General features: G+C 45.2%; 1 protein-coding gene across 3 annotated transcripts in view; it reads right to left on the reverse strand.

Annotated features, from left to right (window-relative positions):
- Positions 1-20,998, reverse strand: part of LOC121550041 (plexin-A4-like) — a 415,766-nt gene that overhangs the window by 66,212 nt on the left and 328,556 nt on the right. For all 3 annotated transcript variants that reach the window (XM_041862120.2, XM_045225661.1, XM_045225663.1), the window contains exons 12-17: positions 16,713-16,903; positions 8,518-8,669; positions 7,348-7,480; positions 6,495-6,631; positions 5,568-5,735; positions 5,146-5,239 (exon numbers count right to left, since the gene is read on the reverse strand). In XM_041862120.2, the coding sequence (XP_041718054.2) occupies positions 5,146-5,239; positions 5,568-5,735; positions 6,495-6,631; positions 7,348-7,480; positions 8,518-8,669; positions 16,713-16,903 (875 nt within the window). The remainder of the gene's footprint in view (positions 1-5,145; positions 5,240-5,567; positions 5,736-6,494; positions 6,632-7,347; positions 7,481-8,517; positions 8,670-16,712; positions 16,904-20,998) is intronic.

Consider the following 20,998-nt stretch of genomic DNA (forward strand, 5'->3'; position numbering starts at 1 on the left):
GACCTGTAACTTGTTATCAGTATAAAAGACACCTGTCCACAACCTCAAACAGTCACACTCCAAACTCCACTATGGCCAAGACCAAAGAGCTGTCAAAGGACACCAGAAACAAAATTGTAGACCTGCACCAGGCTGGGAAGACTGAATCTGCAATAGGTAAGCAGCTTGGTTTGAAGAAATCAACTGTGGGAACAATTATTAGGAAATGGAAGACATACAAAACCACTGATAATCTCCCTCGATCTGGGGCTCCACGCAAGATCTCACCCCGTGGGGTCAAAATGATCACAAGAACGGTGAGCAAAAATCCCAGAACCACACGGGGGGACCTAGTGAATGACCTGCAGAGAGCTGGGACCAAAGTAACAAAGCCTACCAGTAACACACTACGCCGCCAGGGACTCAAATTCTGCAGTGCCAGACGTGTCCCCCTGCTTAAGCCAGTACATGTCCAGGCCCGTCTGAAGTTTGCTAGAGTGCATTTGGATGATCCAGAAGAGGATTGGGAGAATGTCATATGGTCAGATGAATCCAAAATAGAACTTTTTGGTAAAAACTCAACTCGTCGTGTTTGGAGGACAAAGAATGCTGAGTTGCATCCAAAGAACACCATACCTACTGTGAAGCATGGGGGTGGAAACATCATGCTTTGGGGCTGTTTTTCTGCAAAGGGACCAGGACGACTGATCCGTGTAAAGGAAAGAATGAATGGGGCCATGTATCGTGAGATTTTGAGTGAAAACCTCCTTCCATCAGCAAGGGCATTGAAGATGAAATGTGGCTGGGTCTTTCAGCATGACAATGATCCCAAACACACCGCCCGGGCAACGAAGGAGTGGCTTCGTAAGGATTTCAAGGTCCTGGAGTGGCCTAGCCAGTTTACAGATCTCAACCCCATAGAAAATCTTTGGAGGGAATTGAAAGTCCGTGTTGCCCAGCGACAGCCCCAAAACATCACTGCTCTAGAGGAGATCTGCATGGAGGAATGGGCCAAAATACCAGCAACAGTGTGTGAAAACCTTGTGAAGACTTACAGAAAACGTTTGACCTGTGTCATTGCCAACAAAGGGTATATAACAAAGTATTGAGAAACTTTTGTTATTGACCAAATACTTATTTTCCACCATAATTTGCAAATACATTCATTAAAAATCCTACAATGTGATTTTCTGGATTTTTTTTTCTCATTTTGTCTGTCATAGTTGACGTGTACCTATGATGAAAATTACAGGCCTCTCATCTTTTTAAGTGGGAGAACTTGCACAATTGGTGGCTGACTAAATACTTTTTTCCCCACTGTATGTACAAATCATTTTTTATAATGTATTTTCCTTTATTACTTTCCAACCCCACCACCCCTCCCCTAATTGGAGTAAACTAGTGAACGACAATGCTTAGGCCTCTACTTCCAGCTTATACATACTTAATACAGTTCATGGACACAGTCAATTTTACAATAATTATATTTTGTTTGTTTTTACTCCTGAACTTCCTCAACCTCTCTGATCATTTTCATAATAATATGCCATTTAGCAGACACTTTTATCCAAAGCGACTTACAGTCATGCGTGCATACATTTTTTGTGTATGGGTGGTCCCGGGGATCGAACCCACTACCTTGGCGTTACAAGCGCCGTGCTCTACCAGCTGAGCTACAGAGGACCACATGATGTCCATCCGGTTTGCCTCTACATGCCATATCTCCCAAACTGTGCTCTTTCACAAAAGTTCTCAACCTATATACTTGTTATGGACCTAGTATGTTTTACAGTAGTTATTTTGTTGTTATTAGTTGTTATTAGTCCCAACTTTCAGCTCCATTCAACCCCTCCCATCTCTTAACACCATCCATATTGGATTTCTACTTGCCATATATTTCTCAACTGTACTGTGATGTTTCACAAAGGTTCTGAACCCTTCTATTCTCATTGTTTCTACAGATTGTAAATTGAAAATAAACAATTTTGCTAAAATTATTATTATATTATTGATCGATTGACTATGACCTTTCAGATCACCCAGTAGTGCTATCTGCAGGGTTAGCTCCAGGTAAATATTGCAATCCTTCAGCCATTCCTGGACCTGTGACCAAAAACAAGCTACAAATGGACAGTACCAAGACAAATGATCTAGTGATTCTGTCTCTTCGCAGCAAAATCTGCAGAGCTGGGAAGATTGTGTCCCCCATATAAATAACATTCTATTGGTTGCAAGAATGTTGTATAATAATTTAAATTGAATCCGTTTTGCGTAACAGTTCATAAACCATTTGCCATGGAATCGGTACGTCAAAAATCTCTTCCCAACTATTTTGCAATCTAATTTATATGGGACGGCTGTCAATCCTTTGGTCCTTAAATGAAACTGGTATACCTTTTTATTTATCACAATTTTCTTTAACCAATTATGGTCTTTAATGCAGGGCCGGCAGACAAGTTCCTTACTTTTTCCCCCTTCCACTTTCCTCTTCCATTTTTGCGGTAATGCTGCAATAATTTGGTTGTAATTTTGGGTAGAGCAGACATTTCCATATGTTTTTGTTAGCTGCATGTGCGACATAACTCCACCAGTTCTACCTATGATAAAGATGTTATGTTAGTGTTTGATACATGGTCAAAGGCATTGGGAATAGCATCGAAAAGGTTACTTTCATTCGATTGAAAACAACCTCTGAAATGCATTAGCCGAGTGTGTGATTGTATCTATTTATGCTCTCGGCACGCTTTACAACTAATATTCAGTACTGTTCCTAGTTAGGCTAGACCAGAGCCATGTTTTACTATGTACTAAATACCACAGGAGGCTGCTGAGGGGAGGACAGCTCATAATAATGGCCAGAATGGAGCAAATAGAATTGCATCAAACACCTGGGAACCCTGTGTTTGATGTATTTCGTACCATTCCACTGATTCTGCTCCAGTCATTACCGCGAGCCCTTCCTCCCCAATTAAGGTGCCACCAACCTCCTGTGCTAAATACATGGCTCTGGGCTTCACTACATTCACTTCTCAGAACATAGAAGTCGGTGTGAAACAACTCTACCTAACAGGCCCTTGTAGACAGATCTCCCGAAGCCAACCACAGCAGGTCTGCAGTCAGTCTGCAGTCATTACGGTCCCTTTCATATCACAGGTTTACATTTCAGTCAGAGCCCTGGAAGAGGTGGCATCTAATCTATTCAACATGGCCGCCACCTACTGAATGCAGACACATCTGAGTGTTCCCCTCAAAGGAGGCCTAAATCAGTGAAACAGTTAGAGTGGTGTCTCTTTCCTCAGCACAATGGGCCTTTGATCTGCTCCGGTGTGATGGTGCTGACTCACTGGAAGATAACTAGCCCACGTTCACCTTCATATCCCTAGAAAAAGACTCCTCTCTCACTCTCTCTCTTTTTCAGCTCTCTCTTACTCTCTCTCTTTCAGCTCTCTTTCTCTCGCTCTCTCTTTCAGCTCTCTCTCTCTCTCTCTCTCTCTCTCTCTCTCTCTTTCAGCTCTCTCTCTGTATCTCTGTATCTCTATCTCTGGCTCAATCACTCACTCTCTCTGTATCTCTCTCTAGCCTACTTCCTCATTCTCTGTCCTACCATCTCTCTCATATTCTCTATCTCTGTCTTGCTCTTTGTTTCTCTCTCTCTCCCTCTCTCTCTCTCTCTCTCTCTCTCTCTCTCTCTCTCTCTCTCTCTCGCTCATTTTCTCTCATTGTCTCTCACTCACTTTGTCTCTAGCTTACACTTCCTCTGTCTCTCTTTCCCTTTCACTCATGTCTCTCCCTGCATTAAAAACAAGATTGGTGACAATCATTGACAATCTGTTACTGTCATTGCTGCACCCTTCAATATCCTGTCTCTTGTCACGACTTGGAGAAAATCAACAGTGTGGTAGGTGGCAGAACACATGCCGAGGGCCTCTAGCAAAACATCCCCACCTGGAGAAGCTCTGAGGCATTTCATATATCCACTATAACCTCTGCTACATGGTCCCCTACTGAAACAAATCCCCCTCTGAGAAAAACCTGTCATTTTAATTGGTTCCTCACGACGGCGGTACATCAAAACTGACAAACCTTGTGGGGTGTGGCTGACCTGGTGTCGGAGTACGTCACACGTCTGTAACTGCAGAGAACGCTGTGTGTGTGTGTGTGTGTGTGTGTGTGTGTGTGTGAGAGAATTGTTCAGATAGTGGGGAAGTATTTTCAAAACAGACATGGTTATTTATATATATCGCCCAGGCAGTATCAAATGGTTGCAAAGATCATAGCCGAAAATGAGAAACTGGGACGTGGCAAATTAACTTGGCGAATATGCCGGATTTTGATTCAAGGGGGCTTTTGAAGTGCGGCCGTCTGTACTTGGAGCAACAATGGCTCCCTAAGCTTATCCTATTGGAGCACAGCTGCAGAACGGTGGCGGTCTCTTCGATGGGCCAGGAAGATAGCATTACTGCCTTTTGTCTCTCCCCATGCCTTTCAATCAGACCTCAGATCAGATCTCAGGGCTGGTTAGAGAACTCCCATGGGTACTGTGTGGTTCCAGTCTGTGGGAGGGGGAATCTGATAGTTTGGTTTCTGTATGGTTTACCTCATTTTCTTTTTTTTCTGTCGGGGTGGAGGGATACAGGAAATCAAGGCTTTCTGTCTGGGGTGGAGAGAACCAGGGAAACTGGAATTTCTGTCTGGGTGGACGGATACAGGGGAACAGGGCTTTCTGTCTGGGGTGGAGGGATACAGGGAAACAGGTATTTCTGTCTGTGATGGAGGGATACAGGGAAACAGGGCTTTCTGTCTGGGGTGGAGGGATACAGGGAAACAGGGTTTTCTTTCTGGGGTGGAGGGATACAGGGAAACTTCATTTTTTTCTAGGGTGGAGGGATACAGGAAAACAGGGCTTTATGTCTGGGGTGGAGGGATACAGGGAAACAGGGCTTTCTCTGTTATTAGGATCTACTGTAATATAACCTCTTTGTCTCTCTGTTGTAAGAGTGCATTCCTTGGCCATACAACGCTATCCGTTCCAGACTTGGATAACATATCTGGAGGATTTTCATTGGTTTCCAGTGTATAAGGGTTGAGGCTATTGACCGTTGGTTAGAGGTGTCTTTGACCTCTCATTGATCATGTCCGGGTTGAGGGGTTGAGGGTTCTACTCACGTTGACTGTCTCTCGACCATTGTACTTGGCTCTGATAAGCGGGCTCTGTATGATGTCCAGGTTGGTGCCGGTCACGGTCACAGGTGTGTGCCCACTGTGGTAGAGAAAGGGGAGAGAGGGAGAGGCACCACCATGCCCTACTTGGTCACACACTCACACTTTCTCAGTACCTTCAATCACAGTTCAGTAACACACATGAATTGGGTATTAATCAAGGTCCAAATTCTGGTATTGTGACAACACTAGTATGAACATTAAATAATCCAGAAACAAATGGCAGCATCTGAATCAAACTCTCACGAAGCCCTTAGGATGTTCCTTTCTGATTGGTGCTAATCACCCTCACAGTCCACTATCCTGGGTTATGATTTGCTTTTATAATTGCCCGAATGGTCCCATTTCCTGCTCTCCTGTCATCGTACCTGAAGATGCTCCACTCGGGTTCCAGCTTGATGATAGTGGGGTCCTCCACGTACTCAAACTTCAAGTCTTTCTGGATCCGGGCCTTGTCCACCGTCACTGACACACTGACGTTTCCATAGCCCTGCAGCGAGGCGTGGGAGCGACACGTGATCCACTGGCCGCCCCTCCTATGGCAGAGAGAGAGAGAAGTATTTTACCTCCATGATCTCACCAGTCTGCCATAATACTACCTTAAAGGACAACTATAACCAAATCCAACTTACACTACAATATAGCTTATGTTATGATAATGGGCTCGACTACTGAGCATCTAATATATAACAATAAAGGGGAAATGTCATGAGGTATTCATATGAAAACTTCACAGAATCCTGCTTCAAATCAACAACGAGCCTCAACAGTAGAATCAAATACACTTTTTTAACTTTAGGAATGTCCTCAAGACATCCCTCTGCTAGGCAGCCAGCAGGTGATCTCATCCTTTATTTTTATCGGGGGTTGTGATGGCAACGGCGGCGGAAGCCGTTGACTCGGTCTGATTTTTATAGACGTTATTGATTAGGGATCAGGAAGTCTTTCAGAAGTCTTAATGTCGCTATGGATTTTCACCACAGGGCCAGAGGATGACAACAGACACAGCTGATCACCTCTTGAGTGACAGAAGATCAGACTCAGAGATAGATGTGAATAGATGGGATAGATCATCTGATTGGCCAAAGGTCCCCACCCCCCTCTCTCTCTCTCTCTCTCTCGCTCTCTCTCTCGCTCTCTCGCTCTCTCGCTCTCTCGCTCTCTCGCTCTCTCCCTCCTTACAAAAATCAATGCCCCTGATCCACTCTTGAGTGACGGACAGATCAGACTCAGAGATAGTTGTAATAGATAATGTGATTGGCCGATAATCTGATTGGCCCCTCCCGCCTGCCCACCTGTGATAGGTGCACTTCTGGTCTTTGAACATGATGGACACGTTGCTCCCGGCGTCCAGGTTGCTACCGGTGATGTTGACGATGGTTCCCCCGGAGACGGGCCCTCGGCTGGGCTTCAGGCGGATCAGTCTGGGGACCTAGGGATCAAAGATCAAGGTCAAAAATCATCCAATCAGATGTGTCGATAAAAATAATGTCAACCAATCACATCACAGTGAGAGAACAGAACAGGAACTAGTATAAATCTCACTCCAGTCATAATCTCATAATAATCTCATAATCAGTGTATTTTCATGGTACGACATCTAACCTAACATCATGTAATCCTGTTATATGAGCCTGTTAAGAAATAAAGCTCCCCTTAATGTATGTGTGTTAAATTGATAACGCTGCATAAAACATGCACATAATGGTAACGATTAGGCTGTATTTCATTGGGTGAGAGTGCGGAGTGTGTGTGTGTGTGTGTGTAAAAAGCAGCTTTTATGGCCATTCTCTGTCCATTTTTACCCTGGAGTCATGAAGAACTGCCAGTCTCCTCACACTAGTGTTGTATGTAGGGAGGTGCTGAGTACAGCTCGTACGACACAGTGAGACAAACAAACAACACAGTCTACATAGAATACAATGTCAGAATTGAATCAATTACATAGCCTAGGGATTGATAGATCACAACTAAGTGAACTACATACATTCTATAATCTATATTCTATAATGACTTTTTCCAACCATGACAAAACTCCTGTATGTTCTAAAATTTTTTTTATAAAAAATATACAGTATGTTCTCTTCATGTGCCAGACACATACTTCCTGCCTCTACAGTATATGTTGGTCTGAGAGATATTACTCACCACAAAGTAGTAGTACTTGGAGGATATGGCCCTGAACTCCTTTGGACACTCTCTGACCCCCACACCCCCCACACACACCTCCACGTAGTTGGCGAACTGGCTCGGCGTTGCCACCGCCATCTCACACACTATCCTACAAACAGGAGGAAGTGTTGATGATTCATTATGCTTCTACAATGCAGTTATGCACAGACACGCATGCACGCACGCGCGCGCACACACACAGCATTGCTTAATTTCCTCTTTCTCATTCCCATGATTTTAATACAGAATACACATTTTGGTTGAAAAATTGGACAAAGTCTAATCCACACCTTTAATAAAATGACAGGTCAGTGCCACACATCAAATGAACTCAAACTGTTGAAAGTGTTTAAAGCGGCTTCTCAACAAACCTAGCTCTTTACCCTTACAAAATAATAATCCCAGCCCTTCTCTATAGGAACGCTGAGGTAGTGAATACTGAGGTAGTGAATAGAGGAGGAAGGCTTTTAAGGTCATATTAATAAGAATTTAGTTTTTGGCAGCGAATCGGCAGCATGGGGCCTTCAAATCCCTGCCAGATAACACATTATTATATTCAAGTCTTAACCTGGGATTAGGTGGGTTCTTCTAAAGCCCCTCTCTGCTGGATGGTTTAAAATCAGTGCTGCACAGCAGAATGAACTCACACAACAGCACTGCAGCAAACTGTCTACTGGAGTTCAATGGAGAGCTCACTTGATAAGGGTGTGTGTGTGGGTATGTGTGTGTGCATGTATGTGTGTATGAAATCTTGATTAGCGTGGTCTGTTATTGTCTGAGTTGGCCTTTCTTTTGTCCAAACACATCAGAATCTAAATGCCAACTTTGAGATGTGACTTTGACCTTCCACCAACCCTCTCCAATTACTCTGGTAGCTTAGTGACTGACTTTACAGCACACCTTGGTGTTTCTGTTTATTGGTTAAGTCACCGCCCAGTCACACTCCCTCGGAATCATACACTGAATCAGATGACCATATGCCTGAGGGGTTGTTCTGTGGTTGAGGTGTGGTTGAGGTGCGGTCAGAGAGAACGTGACCGTGATTCAGTAGTGACTGAGTACGACTCAGATGACCTTATGTCTAAGAGGTTGCACTGTGGTCTGTGGTCATCCCATTATTTGGAATGACTGTGACCATGTACTCACTGTTCTGCGGGGATGTATCCCTCGCGGACGGGGGTACAGTCCACCTCTGCCACCCTGACGTTCCCCTGGATCTCACTGAAGTCCAGGCCCAGGTTCTCCCCCCGGATGGTTACCAGGGTGCCCCCTTCCCGAGGCCCCCGCAGTGGAGTGATCTGGGAAAAACATAGACAAAACAGGAATGCTTATTATTAACAACAAGAGACAGGCTGATAGCTTAGCATAGTGATGCCAACTTCCTAAGTTTACTTCACCAGGTAAGTTGACTGAGATCATATTCTCATTTTTGCAGCAATGAGCTGACCTGGGTAATAGTTACAGGGGAGAGGAGATTCATGATCCAATTGCTTATGATGGTGTTTAGTTTCATAAATCTTTATGAATGGCACTGCCTTGCTGATAACTCTATTAATGACAGCAGCTGCCTGTCTCTCCATACAGCTAAGTCCCAATTAGTCAGAAGGCCCATAATGCTGTGCGTTAAAATCTCCACCACGCATTGAGCATGAAACCATGAAACCCCCTCTCCTCTATTCCTAATTCATCTGACTTTGGGTCAAACACAAGGGTCTGGGCTGCATCCCAAATGGCACCCTATTCCCTATATAGTGCACTACTTTTGATCAGGGCTTTGGTCAAAAGTAGTGCATTATGTAGGGAGTTGCATCTGGGACATAGCCTTAATCTGGATCAGAAGCAGTACAGTGCTATCTCTAGGGCGGTGTGTAGGGTCTTAGTTAGAGGGCTTGTTAACCGGCCCTGATTAAAAACCCACTCAGCCTTGCTGTCATGAGGAAGCTCCCCAATGGCGCGCGATAACGCCGATCCGCTGCCAGCCAATTAGATTAAGCTATTCCCCGCGTTCGCCCTGTTTTGGCCAGGTGAGGTCATCACGCCAGCCGTGGCTCGCTGCCAAGACAATGCCCGGGCAGATCTGATATGAGGGATTAGGTGTGTGCAACCCAGTGTTTGGGTCAGAGTGAGTGAGTGAGAGAGAGAGAGTGCGAGAGAAAGAAAGAAAGAAAGAAAGAAAGAAAGAAAGAAAGAAAGAAAGAAAGAAAGAAAGAAAGAAAGAAAGAAAGAAAGAAAGAAAGAAAGAAAGAAAGAAAGAAAGAAAGAAAGAAAGAAAGAAAGAAAGAAAGAAAGAAAGAAAGAAAGAAAGAAAGAAAGAAAGAAAGAAAGAAGAGAAACAGAGAGAGCAGTAAAAAGAAAAATGGAGAGGTTAGAGAAATACACGAGGGGGTCAAGACAGGATCTTCTATTTCTAGTCTATTGAACAGTCTACACACGTCATGACTTGCCCTCATGGGTTGAGGATCAAAGATGCCGGCTAGGAAAAGGTTTGAACACCCCTTTCCTGGGGGCAAGTTTTATGACCGGTCGTAAATTCCTTACAGAAACGTTATTTTCCGTGCCATGCAGTATTGGGAGAGGGAATTTCCCTATGGAACAAAGGAAGTCTTCCCGCCAAGACTCCAACATCCAAAAGTGGATAGTGAAACAATATTCCTACTTCAAAGAATGTGGGAAATGGTCGGTGGGGACTTAAAGAACAATCATGTCAAATTCGTTACTATGTTGTGATGACATTAAAGACGGTGGAACAACATAACTGTATCTCTGGGGGTGTACACTTCCCAGTTATGAGGTTTGCATCTAATTGTTGTATAAAACAAATGGTTAAGTATAATAATACTTTTGTGAAGATAACAATGTGATTTTAGCATTCTAGATGAGATAATTGTTTTCCATATTGATTTGTCAGTCAGTGGCCACGCCCAGATGAGCACAAACATGATGAAACACCCCCTTTTCCACTCAAGTATAAAACCCCTCATGACGAAATTCACCTCAGACCAAGCAGATTACGGTATAAGCCGGATGTTGCAAATGGTTGAATTTCTACCAGACCAGGAAGCTTGAAATCGAAGCTACATGGCTTAAATGGTTAGACCAGGAAGCCCCACGGCTTAAAATGGTTGACACTCTACAGACCAGCAGACGTGAAGCGTGAGCTAAACGTTACAAAATGGTTAGACCAGAAAGACCAGAAAACATGAGACGGTAGTCCATACGTTTGAAATGGAGAAACTCTGAAACTCTCAACCTCTACACGAGGTGAAGAAGAAGAGAACGCACTAAACCTTATCATCTCAGTCTGCAGATGGCATGTATAGTCGTCTAGAGAACTTTCACTAAAGACACGAGTTGGGAAGGACAATCCCTCTCAGACAACCGTTGGTACATCTGAATTATTTATTCTAACAGATCAACTCTACGAACTACAGGGTACGCTGAAGTATCCATTCTAACCACCACTACGACCAGAAACTCTACCAAGGACATTGGGATCTCTGGTGGGCAAACCAGAGTCCTACATCATCAACTCAACTGTCGTGGACAGCTACACGTAAATACATGTTGCATTTCTAATCAGAATGAGTGGGTGCTAAACATTTATATTTCCGTGAGTGTAGTTTCCAAAGTATCAATGATAGTTTGAATCTCTGTCTCTCCCTTCCAAGCATTCATGCTATTGTTAATCCAGTCCACTAGGGACCTGTTTTCATTGTATTACATTAGTAATCAATAACCTATGTGTGTGTGTGTGTTTGTATTGTGTTATTATTTAGTTAGTTAGTTAGTAAATAAATAATTAAGCCAATTTGTGTATTGCTGATTCATCAATAAGGTTAGGGTTCTTGTAGGTTCAAGGATTATGCGACTTTCAGAATGAGACTGATAAGAGGTAATTATTTAATAAGTGACTGTAATCGATATATAACATATATATCTTCTAAGAGTTTAATTCAGGAGATGGTAACTTGTTAAACAACGTATTCCGTGGTGCCCCAAATTCCTAATGAGTTAATTGTTACATGATTAATTTAATCGAGTGACAATTAAACATAGTTAGTTGATTCGATGAATAACAGTCACCCTATTAAAGAAAGTCATGTCACGACACACAGCATGACTAACTCATAAAGGAGTGTAGGTCTAGACAGTATGACTAACTCATAAAGGAGTGTAGGTCTAGACAGCATGAGTAACTCATAAAGGAGAGTTGGTCTACACACAACATGAGTAACTCATAAAGGAGAGTTGGTCTACACACAACATGACTAACTCATAAAGGAGAGTTGGTCTAGACAGTATGACTAACTCATAAAGGAGTATTGGTCTAGACAAAATGACTAACTCATGAAGAAGTGTTGGTCTAGACAGTATGACTAACTCATAAAGGAGTATTGGTATAGACAGCATGACTAACTCATAACGGAGTATTGGTCTAGACAGCATGACTAACTCATAACGGAGTATTGGTCTAGACAGTATGACTAACTCATAACGGAGTATTGGTCTAGACAGCATGACTAACTCATAACGGAGTATTGGTCTAGACAGCATGACTAACTCATAAAGGAGTGTAGGTCTTCCTAATAGATTGATCTGTTAGATGTTCCACTGGTGCAGAACACTTCAGACATCTATCAATGTTTTAACAGATTGATTAGTGTTGGCCCCTAATAGTATCTGTCCCAGAGGCAAGCTGCTGAATGTATGAAATGGACACTGTCCAGGACCTCCAATCCATCTATGACAAATTAAGCACCTTCAGGTCCCAATGTCATTCTTCCCTGGCAAATAGTGATCTCCCACTGGGGTTAGAGGTCTCATTATTAATGCTCTGTGGAGGTCATTCCTCACTGACAGGCTAGGACCCCTCTCAGTGGAATGGAGGTACAGTCGCCAAAGTGTGAGTGTGTGTGAGAGAGAGAAACAGCGTATTGTGGCAATCCATATCTATATAGGTAAGCATTTAGGGACAAATGTGAATGCTGACAACTTAGCTTATATCCCTATCTACGTACATCAAGGCATGATCAGAATATAGTGAGTTATCAGGTACGCCAGACCCTTGGTACAAACTATACTGATGAGGTCAGTGGGTTGGTGTTGCTATACAGATACGGTGCTATCCAATTACAGACGCTGAAAAGGTAACCGCCAGCCAATGGGAAAATAAAGTGGAGGGAGGGGCAGTGTTATCTCACTGCATGACTGGTTCGGCCGCCGTTCACAATAGACAGTACATCAACTAACTGCCACTGGTGGTGAAATAATAGAGTCTGTCCCCTGCTGATGTGGTGATGGAATAGGGAAACCCTGTGGGAACAATCTACTGCATCACAATGCATGCAATTAACAGACACTGCAATGCATTATGGATCTTTTCCATCTAGCAAGGAGGAGAGAGAGAGCGGGAGAACAAGAAGAGAGAGAGAGAGAGAGAGAGAGAGAGAGAGAGAGAGAGAGAGAGAGAGAGAGAGAGTGAGAGATGATGGGTCTCTTTCATTAGCGGGATGAGCAGCTGATTAGATTTGTGACTTTGACAAGCTAATTGACGGTTGGTGGAGTCAAACACTTAATCACTCTCTCCCGTTCTGTCTCTCTTCTCTATCTGGAGAAGAGAGAGTGATGATTATTCATGGAGAGATGTCACCGTAATGAGCAGCATTAGAATGCATTAGGGGCCGAGGGCTGGGCTGAGGGGCCTTAAAAAGCCCCCCGTCATCACAGAGTGACAGTGTTATGGGTACGTGAGAGGGCTACAATATGCTCCTGTTACAGTCAGGCAAGGCATTATGCATGGACAGAACAGAGGATAAATCCATGCTAGATTCAGACCAGAATATAAACTACTGTACATATGGACTTGTTCCAAACCCTTTCCTTGGCCCCTTGATTACTCTGGATATGAGGGGCCTGAATTGAAGTGGTCAATATTACACCATGCAGCACTCAACTGTGTCCATGCAGTTTCTGCCATTGCCTCCACTTGTCAGGTGTGGTTTGAGAAGGCAAGTCTTTGAGGCCAGTGGGAATGGAGCCTGGTTACAACACTGAGCCAGGTTACCACACTAAGCCAGGTTACCACACTAAGCCAGGTTACCACACTGAGCCTGGTTACCACACTGAGCCTGGTTACCACACTGAGCCAGGTTTCCACACTGAGCCAGGTTCCCACACTGAGCCAGGTTCCCACACTGAGCCAGGTTCCACTGAACAGCTCAGAGCATCACTAGTACTCTTCCCTGGAGAGAGAGAGAGGGGGATTTCTCCCCCTCCTCTCCCGTTGTATCATCCTCCCATCACTTTTCAGGGCCAAACTAAAGTGACTACTCTATCCATCCTCTATCCCTCCATCTCCAATCTCTAACCATCTGCTGTCCTCCACCAGGGCTGGGGATGGAGGGATGCCCTGTGTATCTATCATCTCTCCAGGGGGTGTGGAGAGATGGGGATTCCTCTCCTCCTCATAACTCCATCCCAGCCTCAACCTGCCATGCATCATCTCTCCCCCTCCTTTTAACCTCCGTCTATCCATCCATCCATCCCCCCATCCATCCATCCATCCCCCCATCCCCCCATCCATCCATCCATCTAGTGGGGTCAGGAGTGTTTATACCACACGCAGGGCTAACCCTGCTTGCGAACACAAACAGTTAAACGGGTGTGTGTTCCTCTGTTCTGAGGTGAGTGATAAACAGGGTGAATGGGAGCTCTATGTCTTAGCCTAGCTCACTGGGTTAACCAGTGACTGACCCCTCAGTAGCAGGCATATGTGGGTTTCCATCAGCGCTGAGAAGTTGTGTGTGTAAGCAGCCTAACATTCTGGAATGAGTAATGAGTAACGAGTAACGAGTAATGAGTAATGAGTAATGAGTAATGAGTAATGAGTCATGAGCAATGAATAATGAGTAATGATTCATGAGCAATGAGTAATGAGTAATGAGTCATAAGTAATGAGTAATGAGTCATAAGTAATGAGTAATGAGTAATGAGCAATGAGTAATGAGCAATGAGTAATGAGTAATGAGTAATGAGTCATAAGCAATGAATAATGAGTAATGAGTAATGAGTAATGATTCATGAGCAATGAGTAATGAGTCATAAGTAATGAGTAATAAGTCATAAGTAATGAGTAATGAGTAATGTGTCATAAGTAATGAGTAATGAGTAATGCACATAGCTGATACTGTTACTGTCACTAATTGAAGTCCTCTATGATCAAGATGATTCTAATCTTGTCCAAATGAGAGGTGTCTATCAGCTGCCAGAGGGTGACATGGTGTCTTGTGTTCATAACGTATATGTCGACACCATCAGCAGTCACTCTCCTGATGTGACAAGTGTGTGTCCTCCCCTGAGTGACAGTGTGTGTCCTCCCCTGAGTGACAGTGTGTGTCCTCCCCTGGGTGACAGTGTGTGTCCTCCCCTGGGTGATAAAGTGTGTGTCCTCCCCTGGGTGACAGTGTGTGTCCTCCCCTGGGTGACATTGTGTGTCCTCCCCTGAGTGACCGTGTGTGTCCTCCCCTGGGTGACAGTGTGTGTCCTCCCCTGGGTGATAAAGTGTGTGTCCTTCCCTGGGTGATAAAGTGTGTGTCCTCCCCTGGGTGACAGTGTGTGTCCTCCTCTGGGTGACAGTGTGTGTCCTCCCCTGAGTGACAGTGTGTGGCCTCCCCTGATTGACAGTGTGTGTCCTCCCCTGAGTGACAGTGTGTGTCCTCCCATGGGTGACAGTGTGTGTCCTCCCCTAAGTGACAGTGTGTGTCCTCCCCTGGGTGATAAAATGTGTGTCCTCCCCTGGGTGATAAAGTGTGTGTCCTCCCCTGGGTGACAGTGTGTGTCCTCCCCTGGGTGACAGTGTGTGTCCTACCCTAAGTGACAGTGTGTGTCCTCCCCTGAGTGACAGTGTGTGTCCTCCCCTGAGTGACAGTGTGTGTCCTCCCCTGGGTGACAGTGTGTGTCCTCCCCTGGGTGATAAAGTGTGTGTCCTCCCCTGGGTGACAGTGTGTGTCCTCCCCTAAGTGACAGTGTGTGTCCTCCCCTGAGTGACCGTGTGTGTCCTCCCCTGGGTGACATTGTGTGTCCTCCCCTGGGTGATAAAGTGTGTGTCCTTCCCTGGGTGATAAAGTGTGTGTCCTCCCCTGGGTGACAGTGTGTGTCCTCCTCTGGGTGACAGTGTGTGTCCTCCCCTAAGTGACAGTGTGTGTCCTCCCCTGAGTGACAGTGTGTGTCCTTCCCTGGGTGACATTGTGTGTCCTCCCCTGAGTGACCGTGTGTGTCCTCCCCTGGGTGACAGTGTGTGTCCTCCCCTGGGTGATAAAGTGTGTGTCCTTCCCTGAGTGACAGTGTGTGTCCTCCCCTGGGTGATAAAGTGTGTGTCCTCCCCTGAGTGACAGTGTGTGTCCTCCCCTGGGTGATAAAGTGTGTGTCCTCCCCTGGGTGACAGTGTGTGTCCTTCCCTGAGTGACAGTGTGTGTCCTCCCCTGAGTGACAGTGTGTGTCCTCCCCTGAGTGACAGTGTGTGTCCTCCCCTGGGTGATAACGTGTGTGTCCTCCCCTGGGTGACAGTGTGTGTCCTCCCCTGGGTGATTAAGTGTGTGTCCTCCCCTGGGTGATAAAGTGGGTGTCCTCCCCTGGGTGACAGTGTGTGTCCTCCCATGGGTGACAGTGTGTGTCCTCCCCTGGGTGACAGTGTGTGTCCTCCCCTGAGTGACAGTGTGTGTCCTCCCCTGGGTGACAATGTGTGTCCTCCCCTGGGTGACAAAGTGTGTGTCCTTCCCTGGGTGATAAAGTGTGTGTCCTCCCCTGGGTGACAGTGTGTGTCCTCCCCTGGGTGACAGTGTATGTCCTCCCCTGGGTGACAGTGTGTATCCTCCCCTGGGTGATAAAGTGTGTGTCCTCCCCTGGGTGACAGTGTGTGTCCTCCCCTGGGTGACAGTGTGTGTCCTCCCCTGGGTGACAGTGTGTGTCCTCCCCTGGGTGATAAAGTGTGTGTCCTCCCCTGGGTGACAGTGTGTGTCCTCCCCTGGGTGACAGTGTGTGTCCTCCCCTGGGTGACAGTGTGTGTCCTTCCCTGGGTGATAAAGTGTGTGTCCTCCCCTGAGTGACAGTGTGTGTTCTCCCCTGGGTGATAAAGTGTGTGTCCTCCCCTGAGTGACAGTGTGTGTCCTCCCCTGGGTGATTTGTGGGTGTTTGTAGTAATTGCTGGTGTAGAGTGTGTATGGGTGTGTGTGTGTCATTCCCACTAGTGTGATTTACTTAGTGGGTACTGGTGGTGTGTGTGTGTGTGCGCGTGTGTGTGTGTGTGCGCGTGCATGTGCATGCACACATATCTGCATTGTCACCTGGGTGATGCGTGGGTGTGTACACTTGCTGTTGAGTCCATTGTTCTCCAGCCACTGGCTCTCAGGCTGGGGACAGTGCTGCTTGAGGGTGCAGCGGTTCTCCCCCTTGCACCACACACAGCCAAACAGGGGGTCTGCCTTCAGACACAGCCCACAGCTGCCTCTCTGGGCGTCACACTTGTATATGTGGACTGTTGGGAGGAAGGGGGGGGGGGTCACAGGGAGAGAACAGGTTAAAAACACATCACACATCACACAATCAGTCAATCAATCAATCACATGTATTTATAAAGCCCTTTTTACACATCAGCAATTGTAACAAAGTGCTTTACACCCCGGCCTAGATTTAAAATGATAGCCTGCATGCATGTATATTGGTAAATGTGGGTGAGAACAGTTCAGAACAGGTATTTGGGTTTATTCTCTTTCTTTCTAAATTGCTGTCTGCATTTAAGTATTTCCAGAACATGGACAGTATTTTAATCATATTGTGGAAAGCATCCATTTGTTGATACTGTCTCTCTGTCCCTTGTTCTGTCTCACTCCCTCTCTCTTGTTTCTGTCTCACTCCCTCTCCCCCATCTCTTTCTCTCTCTCTCTCTCTCTCTCTCTCTCCATCTCCCTCTCTTTCTCCCTCCCCCCCTCTCTCTCTCTCTCTCTCTCTTCCTCTCTCCCTACCTCCCTCTCGCTTTCTCTCTCTCTTCCTCCCTCTCTCTCTCGCTCTCTTTTCCTATCTATCGCTCTCTCGCTCTCTCCCTCTCTCTCTCATTTAGCTCCTGCGACCGGAAGCTTCTTGCCCCTGCTCATCCACTAGTTTAACATTTCATCTCCATGGAAACCGGACAGATTTTTAATTGCTATTAGATGCTTGTGTGATTTGTCCATCAAATGATGCCCCCAGAGCAGCCTTCTCCCGGGTAGCTAGTGGGAGAGAAGAGGAGGAGGAGGAGGAGGAGGAGGAGGAGGAGGAATTCTGTTCATCTTTAACTCTCACTCTCTCTCTCTATTTGTCTCCCTCTCCCTCTCTCTCCATAGACACAAAATTGTTCTATATATCCATGCAAATGTAAACACCAATGTGAGCAGAAATAAATCTGATTGCAAAGCCAGCGAGGTGCAGTTAACCATTGTCATTAGTGATTCTATTTGTATGTGTTTAAACCAACTAGTACCATCATGCATGGTTTAGTCATTGTACATATCTCATATTTTTTTATATATTTTTTATCACTTTGGTACTATTTTCACAAGAATGTGGTCAAATTTCACAACTCTTAGTACAAAACTCAAAACAGATCATCAAAAAAGGCTGTTTTTTCAAAACTTTAAGTACATTTTCATTTGTCTAAGTACAACACACAAAATCAGTAACTTTTTCACCAAACCTAATCAGTGTTTCATCTAGATATACCGTTTGGTAAACCTATAGATTTAAACTGGTTTATCTACTATATATTGATTTTGAGAACTACAGAAATAAAATGTGTGTTTGTAAAGTATAAACATCTAAATTACATGTATGATACATGATAACCATACATAATGACTACTCATTATTGCTAATTGATTTCACATATTGGTCACCATATAAAAGGGGGTGTGTGAACACTTGCAATTTCTTTCAACATGGAGCAGGATAGACAGCAAGGGAGAGGAAGAAATCAAAGAGCTCGTGGACAAGGGGCCCGTCAGAGAAGTGGGCATGGGCTCCATCAAAGAGGTCAAAGAGGTGGGCATGGGCCCCGTCAAAGAGGTCAAAGAGGTGGGCATGGGCCCCGTCAAAGAGGTGGGCATGGGCCCCATCAAAGAGGTCAAAGAGGTGGGCATGGGCCCCGTCAAAGAGCTGGGCATGGGCCCCATCAAAGAGGTCAAAGAGGTGGGCATGGGCCCCATCAAAGAGGTCAAAGAGGTGGGCATGGGCCCCGTCAAAGAGGTCAAAGAGGTGGGCATGGGCCCCATCAAAGAGGTCAAAGAAGTGGGCATGTGCCCCATCAAAGAGGTCAAAGTGGTGGGCATGGGCCCCATCAAAGAGGTCAAAAAGGTGGGCATGGGCCCCGTCAAAGAGGTGGGCATGGGCCACATCAAAGAGGTCAAAAAGGTGAGCATGGGCCCCATCAAAGAGGTCAAAGAGGTGGGCATGGGCCCCATCAAAGAGGTCAAAGAGGTGGGCATGGACCCCGTCAAAGAGGTGGGCATGGGCCCCATCAAAGAGGTCAAAGAGGTGGGCATGACTATCCAACACAACACTGGAACTCTTCCAAGTCAAGGAAAGCTTTTGATTTTATTAATTTATTGCCACAGGGGCCCGCCGGTGTAACTGCTTACTGACTACACTGTAACGTTACTGCATGATTGTAGTGGGTTTACTAAGGCATTAGTTCTATTAGCTATGTTGACTAGGACGTTACTTTAGCTATTATGGGGACAACGATGTAGGCTGTGTGTAGCGGTTATGACATGGTTTGGCTTGGAAAGTTTGTTTTTGCCTGGTCACATACAGCTGATGTGTTGTGCATTGAAGTCCACAAGCGAAGGGAAAAGGTTAGAGGAAGAGAGTGCATAGAGGCGAGAAGGAATACAACGTGGCTGCTATGAATGTGAACTGTGTTTATGCGTGATCAGGGGTGTATTCATTCCGCCGATTCTGTTGAAAAGCTTTTCTTAAACGGAAGAAAACGAAACAGGGATAAAAAATACTTGAATTTGTCCAATAGAAACTCTCGTTTGCAACTGTTGGACTAATGATTATACTCTAGATAAGATAGATGCAGGCAAGATTGTGCAAGGTAGTATTGAATGTGTCATTGTCTGTCCATGTGTCACTTTCTGTCATCTCAAATTTTTCTCTCGACCTGTGTGCACCTACGTTGTAAACTTTCATTCATAGGCTTGGTTGTAGCAACCTCATGATGGGTATAGGGAAAATTTGAGTATCATGTAGTAGCCTACACCTATCGATGTTACATTGAACTGGGTGAATGGAATATGAAGGACAGTCATCCAACATGTTGTAATAAAAAAAAAAGTGAAACGCCACTGATTCTTACAGTATGATCTATTGACAGTATACGCTGTTCTACCCTCAGACTTGACCGAAGACCCCATGGTGGTGGCTGTGGCCGTGTGCTGACCAACCAGCAGGAGTGGGCAGTGGTGGAAATGGTGAGGGCCAGCAATGACATATGGCTGTCCGAAATAAAGCAGGCCATAGAGGAGAACGATGATTCCTTTGCCAATGTGGCATCTGTCAGCCTACCAACAATCGCCCGCCTTTTAAAGAGGCACCAGGTATCTATGAAACACATTTACCTGGTGCCTTTTTAGAGAAACAATGACTGGGTGAAACAACTGTGGGCCGAGTATGTTCAGATACAGCACTATACACTGTATTACTGTTACTATTAATGCACATGCTGCTTCACAATTTCATATTGTAATTATACTGTAAAACTAAATAACCAAAATATATTTTTAGAGGGTGATGGTGCTTGATGCTGCTGTGAACCATCACAAGTATATCTTTGTTGAAGAAGCGGGCTTCAACCTGACCAAAACTCGGCGCCGTCCAAGTGCCTGGATAACGAGGGGGAAACAACTCCATGTGCGCAGCTATCACTGAAGATGGTTTGGTAGGACGCAGGCCATTACTTGGATCCTACAACGCTGCACACCTCATTGTGTTTCTCAATGAAATTGAGCCGGCCTGTCAAGGTGAAGGGGTCGCCTATGTCATTGTGTGGGACAATGTCAGGTTCCACAATGCAGAGGTGGTTCAGGTATGGTTTCGGGCCCATCCCCGATTTGTGACCCTATACCTGACCCATACTCTCCTTTCCTCAACCCTATTGAGGAACTTTTTTCAGCATGGAGGTGGAAGGTGTACGATCGCCATCCCCTTGAGCGTGCCACCCTCCTTCTGGCCATGGATGAGGCATGCGACGATATCAGTGCAGACCCATGTCAAGCTTGGATTCACCATGCCAAAATATTTTTCCCGCAGTGTCTTGGCCAAATGCTCAAGACAGGCTTGATGCAAATGATTGCGTGTTAAACGTTATGCTTTATTTTCATTAATTTAATTTGTTTCATTTAATTTCTTACATTTAATAACAGATAGTACACCTGCAATTATATCTGAAATAAAAAATGCTTTTTTTGCATGAATGATTGTAGAGGATGTCTTCATTGATCACACCTTTGATTACATATTGAATAGATATTATGGGAATTATAGATTTTCTGTCCATTTTGTTGGGTAATGTAAGTGCATTGCCTAATGTGAAAAC

The sequence above is a fragment of the Coregonus clupeaformis genome, chromosome 2, assembly GCF_020615455.1.
Source record: "Coregonus clupeaformis isolate EN_2021a chromosome 2, ASM2061545v1, whole genome shotgun sequence".
NCBI lineage: Eukaryota > Metazoa > Chordata > Actinopteri > Salmoniformes > Salmonidae > Coregonus > Coregonus clupeaformis.